Source organism: Phascolarctos cinereus, unplaced genomic scaffold, assembly GCF_003287225.1.
Source record: "Phascolarctos cinereus isolate Bilbo 61053 unplaced genomic scaffold, phaCin_HiC Scaffold_9;HRSCAF=440, whole genome shotgun sequence".
Lineage (NCBI taxonomy): Eukaryota > Metazoa > Chordata > Mammalia > Diprotodontia > Phascolarctidae > Phascolarctos > Phascolarctos cinereus.
This window is the reverse complement of record NW_027556402.1, coordinates 246,361,806-246,370,637: the sequence shown is the minus strand read 5'-3', so window position 1 is coordinate 246,370,637 and position 8,832 is coordinate 246,361,806. Positions and strand designations below refer to the sequence as shown.

Genomic DNA, 8,832 nt, shown 5'->3' with positions numbered 1-8,832 from the left:
CATCAAATACTGGGCTACTATGTCCATTTACTGCTAAATCTTGTTTATCTAATCTGTTCTACTGATCCACCACAATGTTTATTAGCCAGTACCAGATTGTTTTCATAATTACAACTATATAATAAAGTTTGAAATCTAGTGTCGCTAGCTCACCTTCCTTCACACTTATTTTTCATTGATATTCATATCCCTTGATATCCTTGACCTTTTATTCTCCCATATGAATTTTGTTATTATTTTTTTCTAGCTCAATAAATTAATTTTGGTAGTTTGATTGACTTGGAACTTAATAAAGAGATTAATTTAGGCAGAATTGTCATTTTTATGACATTGTATTGACCTATCCATGAGCAATTAATATTTGTTTTGCAATTATTTAGATAAACTTTATTTGTGTGAAAAGTGTTTTGTGATTATGTTTATACAGTTCTTGGTTTTCTCTTGGCATGTCGACTGTCAAGTGTTTAATATTGTCTACAATTGTTTTAAATAGAATTTATCTTTCTATTTCTTACTGCTGGACTGTTTTGGTGATATATAGAAATGCTTACGATTTCTGTGGGTTTATTTTATGTCCTGTAACTTTGCTCATGTTTTAAATTATTTCAATTATTTTTTAAGTTGATACTCTAGGATTTTCTGAATATATCATCATGTAATGTGCAGAGTGTGATAGTTGTCTTTCCTCTTTGCTCATTCAAATTCCTTCAATTTCTTTTTCTTCTCTTTTTTTTGGGGGGGAGGCTGGGAAATGGGGTTAAGTGACTTGCCCAGGGTCACACAGCTAGTAAGGGTTATGTGTCCGAGGTCAGATTTGAACTCAGCAGCTCCTCGTTTCAGGGCTGGTGTTCTATCCACTGTACCATGTAGCAGCCCCCTTTTTTTTCTTTTCTTATTGCTATATCTAGCATTTATAGTAAAGTATTAAGTATCAGTGGTGATGAGTGTCTTTGTTTCATCCTTGACTGAGAAGTTTATCCCCGTTATGTATAATTGCTTGCTAATGGTTTTAGCTAAATATTACTTTTCATTTGAAGATAATCCCCATTTATTCCTATGTATTTGGGTTTTGTATTTTGTCAAAGGCTTTTTTCTGCATCTACTGAATTAATCATATGATTTCTATTGGGTTTTTTTCTTGATATAGTCAATTATGCTGATCATTTTCTTAACATTGAATCTGTCTTGCATTCCTGGTATAAATCTCACCTCGTCATAGTGTACGATCCGTGTGTTATATTGTTGTGATCTCCTTGGTAGTATTTTATTTAAAATTTTTGCATGAAGATTCTTCAGGGTAATTGGTCTATAGTTTTCTTTTTCTCTTTTTTGCAATTCCTGTTTTAGGTATCAACACCATATTTGTGTTTTTAAAAGAATATGGTAAGACTCCTTTTTTTTCTTTTCTTTTTTATTAGTTTATTTTGATTTATCAACAATTACTTCCATAAATTTTTGAGTTTTAATTTTTTCTACCCTTCCCTTCCCACCTCCCTCCCCAAGACAGCATGCAATCTGATGTAAGCTATACCTATACATTCCTATTAAACATATTTTCACATTAGTGATATTGTAAGGGAGAATTAGAACCAATAGGAGGAACCACCAGAAAGAGGAAACAAAACAAAACAGAGGGAAAAAATAGCAAATAGTATGCTTTGATCTGCATTCAAACTCTGTAGTTCTTGCTTTGGTTGTGGATATCATTTTCCATCATAAGACCTTTGGAGATGTGCTAGATCCTTGCATTGCAGGGAGGGGCTAAGTCTATCACATTAGTCATCATATAATGTGGCTCTTTCTCTTATTTTTTCCAAACAGTTTATATAATATTGATATTAATTGTTCTTTAGAAGTTTGGTAGAATTCACTTACAAATTGGTTTGATCTTGTATATATTTTTTTTTATAGGAACTTCATTGATGGCTTGTTCAATTTCTTTTTGTAATATTAGGTAATTGAAGTATTCTATTTAATTCTGGTAATTATTAATTTTGTAAATATTCATCCATTTTACTTGGATTACTAGATTTATTGGTATGTAATTGGTCAAAATATTCTTAATATTTTTTTTGTATTTCCTCTTCATTGCTTTTTAATTCATTCCTTTCATTTTTATACTGGCAATTTAATTTTCCTTTTTTCCCCTTTTTAAATAAAATTAATCACTGGTTTATCTGTTTTTATTGTTTTTCCCCATAAAATCAGTTTCTAGTGTTATTTATTAGTTAAATGTTTTTTTTTCTTACTTTCATTTTATTAATCTGTCCTTGGATTTTCAAGATTTCCAATTTAATGTTTAATTGAAGATTTTTTATTTTTCTTTCTTTCTTTTTTTTTCTTTTTTAATTACATTCATTATTCACTGATCTGCTGTTTATTCAATTGATGTGAGCATTTAGAGATACAAATTTTCCTTCAAGTACTACTTTGGCTGCATTCTATTGTTGTCATTCCATTAATGAAATTATTGTTAATGTCTATGATTTGTTCTTTGGCCCACTTATTCTTTAGGGTTACATTATTTAGTTTACAAGTAATTTTAATTTATCTCTTCACCGTCCCTTCATTAAATGTTTTTTTTTCTTTTTTCATTATGATCTGAAAAGGGTGAATTTAATATTTCTGCTTTTATGCATTTGGTTGTGAGGTCAATTTTTGTGTAAGTGCCATGTACTTCTGAGAAAAAAGGAGTATTCCTTTCTATTCCCAATCAAATTTCTACAGAGATTTATCATATCTAACTTTTCTAGAATTTTATTTACCTCCTTAATTTCTTTCTTGTTTATTTATGGTTTGATTTTTCTAGGTCAAAGAGTGGAAAGTTGAAATCCATAGTATTGATAATATTTCATTAACATGGTACCTTTTAGCAATATAGTTTCCTTCCTTATATTTAAATTATATATTTTTTTGTTTTTTGTTTTTGCTTTATTTGAGATCAAGATTGCTGCCTTTGCTTTTTTTTTTTAATTTTTACTTCAGTGAAATCATAATAGATTCTGCTCCCATCCTTACCTTTACTCTTCGTGTGTCTCCACATTTTAAATATGTTTCTTAAAAACAACATATTATGGGATTCTGATTTTTAACCCATTCTGCTGTCTGCTTCTGTTTTATGGGGTAATTCATTCCATTCACATTTATTGTTATGCTAACTGTATATTTCTCTCTATCTTATTTTCCCCTTCTTTATCCTTCCCTCTCCCTGTTACATTTCACTCTATCCCTCTTCATAAGTTTTTTTTTTACCTCTGATGACCACTCCCCCAATCTGCCCCTTCTTCTATAAGTCCTCTCCTTCTCTTATTCCTATTCCCTTTTTATTTTCATATAGGGAAAGTTAGTTTCCATACCCAGCCAAGTGTAAATAGTATTCCCTCTTTGAGTCAATTCTGATAAGAATGAGGTTTAAACTTTGCCCTCTACCTCTCCATTTTCCTTGTCACTATAATAGCTCTTTCATGCCTCTTTTATGTGAGATAATTTACCTCAATTCTATCCACTCTCCTGTCTTCTCCCAGTGCAATATTCTTTCTAACACACTAATTTTGCTTTTTTTGGATATCATCCCATTATAGTCATTTCACACTTGCAGCCTCTGTCTATATCTTTCTAATCGACTTTGTAGTGATAAATTTCTTAAGAATTGCAAATATCAGGAGCAGCTAGGTGGAACAGTGGAGAGAGCACCAGCCCTGGATTCAGGATGACCTGAGTTCAGATCTGGTCTCTGACCAGACACTTGACACTTACTAGCTGTGTGACCCTGGACAAGTCGCTTAACCCCAATTGCCACACACACACACACACACACACACAACACACACACACACACATGCACACACAAATTGCAAATACCATCTTACCATGAAGGAATAGAAACAAATTAACCTTATGAATTTCTTATATCATATTTTCTTTCTTGTTTTGTTTTCAATATTTTCACATTTCTTTTGAGTTTTTCATTTGAAGACCAAATTTTTCATTCAGTTCTGGTATTTTAATTAGGAATGCTTGAAATTCCTATATCATTCAGTATCCTTTTCTCCAAAAAAGATTTTATTCAGTTTTGCTGAGTTGGTGATTCACAATTGTCCTATTAATTCCTTTTCCTTCTATAATATCATATTGTAAGCCCTCCAGTTTTTTTTTTTAATGTAGAAGCTGATAAATTCTGTTTAATCCTGACTGTGATTCTACTATATTTGAATTGTTTCTTTATGGCTGCTTGCAATATTGCCTTCCTGACATGGGAGCTTTGGAATTTGGCTATGGAAACAAGGACTTTCTGCTGGCCAGCCCTAGGGGCAGGGTCTTGCTCCTGGTCAGCAATGGGGGGAAGGCCCCACTGGGGCCCTGCCCTGAGAGTGGGGCCTTGCTACACTGATGTTCTGAGAGAGCTGGCTTGCCTCCTGGGCTGCTGGTTTGCAAAGTGGGTGGGCTAGCCCTTGTTGGTGGATTGCCCTAAGGCTCAGGAGTTTGCTGTAGGACCCCTGGTTTGCGATCTGCCTCTCCTTCTATACAGAGCTCCCTTCACACCCCTGTGAGACACTTACTGTGCTGGTAAGTTGCTTACTTGCTGTAAAATTGGTTCTAATGTGGTTTTGAAGGTTGTTGGGAGGGGAATTTGGAGGGCTCCAGGGAGTTCTTCTCTCCACCATGTTGGTACGAAAAGCTTTCTAAACTACATTATTAAAAGAGTGCTTAGCAATCATCTAGAAATGAAGGTGATGATCATATAAATAGCATTTCTTTATTGAGAACAGATCTAAGATTAAATGCTTTTTTTAATAGTAATTGAGCTGATAGAAGCAAAGAAAGAGTAAAGTTACAGTATATCAAATATTTGACAAAGTTCCTTATTCTATCCTTAGGGATAAATCGGAGAGTTTAAACTCGATTTGGTGATATCTGTGTTGGTTCAATAATTAGTCTGAAAGAACAATCGTCAATAGTTCAATATAAACTTGGAAGGACATCTCAACTAGAATACCACGCGGTCCTATGCTGTTTAGCATTTTATCAGTGATTTCAATAAAGCTATGCATGAGATACTTATCAAATTTCAGATAGCATGAAGCTAGGGCAGATGGTTACCATGCTGGGTGACAGTCAGAATCCAAAGAAAACTATCATCCGCCTAGAACTGTGGTCCAACTCTAGTAGAATGCAATTTAACGGGAAAACAAGATGAAACAGAAAAAAAGTGCATAAACTTATGTTTGAATTTTAAAAATCAACTTTCCAAGCATAAGATGTGGAAAAGATAGCTATCTATAAGTTTCTCTAAAGGTCTATTTTTACATTGTTTCCTCAATTTCAATAAATTATATAAAATATCTTCCCAGATCCCCAAATGACAGACTCTTCATAACCATTAAGAATACTAGAGTGTGGAGTCAGCTAGGTGACACAGTGGATGAAGCATCAGACCTAAAGTGAAGTCGACTTGAATTCAAATATGGCCTCAGTCACTTCCTAGCTATATGACCCTAGGCAAGTCATTAATCCCTATTTCCTCACTAAAAAAGTAAAAAAAATAAATTAGTGTACCCAGATTTTAGGAGATGGTAATCCTGCCATACTTAGACCAATTCATATCATTCTTGCAGTACGGTATTCAGTTCTAGATAAATAGCTCATTTTAGGAAGAATAGTGATAAATGGGTAAGTATTCAAGGGATGGAGATCCAGATAGTGAAGGTCCTCACTGCGTCATATGTGAATACAGAACTTTCACTTTGTTAAAGAGTAAAAAATATAGAAAAATCTATTAGTCATCTTCAAGTATTTTGATAGCTATTATCACGTACAAAATCAATGAAAATGGTTCTGGTTGTTTCCACTCCTCCCAGGACAAAACTAGGAATAGAATTTAGGGTTTTTATACTAGGGAAAGAAAAGAACCTCAGTAACAATTAGTATTATAAAGTGGAATAGACTGCCTCAACAATGCAGCTATGTGGCACAGCGGATAGAGCTCCCACATTGGAGCAGAAAGACTTATCTTCCTGAGTTCAAATCTGGCCTCAGAATGTTAGTAGCTGTGTTACCCTGGACCATTCACTTAACCCTGTTTGCGTCAGGTTCTTCATATCTAAAATGAGCTGGAGAATAAAGTTCCTTAGTAAGGATTGGACACTTCATCACTATAGGTCTTAAAGCAAAGTCTACATGACCATTTTAGTAATATGTTATACTTGGGATGCTAATTCAGATATGCAGGGGTTTTTTTTTAAAGCTATTGAGTGGAACTAAGCAGGATGAGGTATGAATCTTGGACTCTGTGACCATGTGTGAGTCATGTTGCCTATATGAAACTTGTATTCTTCATCTATAAAATGGGTTTTGGCTCAGGTAGGAATACATGGCTTAGGGGTGCCTTCCAGCTTGGAAATTCAGTGAATGTGAATGGGTTAGACAAGCTAATCTCTACATTTCCCCTAGTTCCAAATCCTATGATGTCCTGACCTAAGTTAAAAATCACAACTTTGAAACTCAGCAACTGTGTGATACTAAGGAATTTACTTATCCTCTCCAAGCCTATTTCCTCATATGCATCAAAGCGTTAATAAACCTTGACCCACAAGGTTGTTGGGAAGAAAGAGCTTTGTAAATGTTTAGAAATGTAGGTAGATATTATTGCCTTTGTTTTTGTTCCTCTTTATGAGAGAAGAAATGCAATGTGGTGTTTTCAGTGAATACTGTGGCCTTTGAGTCAGGAAGATCTATGCGTGAATCCTGCCCCTGATAATAAATTGTCAAATGACTAGAAAATCTCTTATTTTCTCCCTTGAGGCCTATTAGATGGTTAGAACATTGGACGTACTTACTATTCTGATTTTTACTTTTGTCCTTTGTACTTCGTACTATGCAAAACACAGGGTAAGAGCTTCATAAAACCTTGTTGGCTCAACTTTCTGGGGCTTATTTTTCTCTGTAAGATGAGAATTCTCTTTTCATTGCCAATGAGTCCATTTGTTCTAGTAATTTGATGAGATTACTCCTAATATCTCTTCCAACTCTAAATTTATGGTCCTATAATCCATTTTTATCTTCATATCCCACAATCTCACACAGGGCCTGGTTGTCTTTCTGTAATTTCACTTATGTCTGACTCTTCATGACCCGATTTGAGAGTTTCCTGGCAAAAATACTGGAGTGGTTTACTATTTCCTTCTTCAGGTCATTTTGCAGATGAAGAAACTAAGGCAAACAGGGTAAAGTGACTTTCCCAGGGTCATATAACTAGTAAGTATCCCAGGCTAGATTAGAACTCAGGAACATGAGTTTTCCTGGCTGCAGGCCGAGTACACTATCCTCTATGCCACCTAGACACTTCAGTGCCTGGTACATAGTAAATATTTCATAAATGCTTAGTGATTGGTAGAATGACAATATCTCCTAAAATAAGTGATTCAAGAATGAAGTTTGAGAAAGCAGAAAAAGGAAAAAGGGGAAATATAATGAACCAGGCATTTCTGACATTTTTTTGACATTTGACATTTCTGACAAGAATTGAAGGAAACAGTTACTACTATTGTACCAATTGTTTCTGTAGAAAGATTTTCCTGGTCCATAACTTCTTCATGGCATTCTTCACCTCTGCATTTCTCAGTGTGTAAATCAGGGGATTCAACATGGGGGTGACAATGGTATAAAACACTGCCACCATCTTATCTTCTGAAAACGTTGTGTGAGGGCGCATATACATGAATGTGCAGGGTCCAAAAAATATAATGACCACAGCTATGTGGGAACCACAGGTGGAGAGTGCTTTGTGCCTGCCTTCAGCTGACTGCTTCCTCAGGGACACCAGGATGACTGTATAGGAGATTAGCAAGATAACAAAGCTCCCTAGAGCAATGGCTCCACTATTGGCTGTCACCACAGCCCCTACAACATAGGTATCAGTACAAGCAAGTTTCAGTACAGGGTGCACATCACAAAAATAATGATCAATTTCATTGGGGCCACAGAAAGGCAACTGGACTACCAGTGCCACTTGGATGATGGAATGGATAAAACCACCCACCCATGTCCCCACCAGCATCTTATTGCACCTGCCCCGGTCCATGATGGTCATGTAGTGTAAAGGCCTACAGATGGCTACATATCTGTCATAAGCCATCACTGTGAGAATAAAGATCTCTGTGCAACCAAAGAAGTGGACCCCAAATAGTTGCATCATGCAACCTGCATAGCTGATGCTTTTCTGAAATGCCAATAAGTCTGCAATCATCTTTGGGGCTGTTACAGAGGAATAGCAAATGTCTACAAAAGATAAGTAATTTAGGAAGAAGTACATGGGCGAATTGAAAAGATTCCCAGTGCAGACTGTTGTTATTATGAGGAGGTTGCCCAGAAGAATGATTGTATAGAAGAAGGTGAATACCACAAAGCATATCTCCTCTACTTCTGGATTCTGAGAAAGCCCCCAGAAGACAAATTCAGTCACATTGTTCATATTCTCCATGTATTTTCCTTCTGTAGCCACATAGTGGAGGAAAAAAAATCAGTTCATCTGACATGATGCAGAAAAAAAAACAAATACCATAAATTAAAATAATAATAATGATCATTCCTATTTCATTGGTGCTTTTTTTATTCTATTGAAACTTTATGCATAACTTGTATATCTCTAATTTATAAATTAGGAAAGGATTCAGTCATAAAACTACTTTAAACATGAGTCTAAATTTAAACCAAGTTCTTCTGAGCACTTGAGCTCTTGAGCTCCACTCTATAGCTTCTTCCATGACAATATATGTAACTCAAAGAGAAACCCAGCATGAAATTATTTCCTCTCTAGCCTAAGAACACTTGAGA

At 35.1% G+C, this 8,832-nt stretch overlaps 1 protein-coding gene across 1 annotated transcript; it reads right to left on the bottom strand.

Moving 5' to 3' along the window:
- Positions 1–7,540: 7,540 nt before the first annotated feature.
- On the bottom strand, positions 7,541–8,479 carry LOC110199523 (olfactory receptor 4S2). Its single transcript, XM_020974405.1, has one exon. The coding sequence runs from the start codon at positions 8,477–8,479 to the stop codon at positions 7,541–7,543; it is 939 nt and encodes a 312-aa protein (XP_020830064.1).
- Between the last annotated feature and the right edge of the window lie 353 nt (positions 8,480–8,832).

What these genes read in the sequence shown, in the direction of transcription:
- LOC110199523 (XM_020974405.1), bottom strand. Translation starts at nt 8,479, where the DNA reads ATGGAGAATATGAACAATGTGACTGAATTTGTCTTCTGGGGGCTTTCT.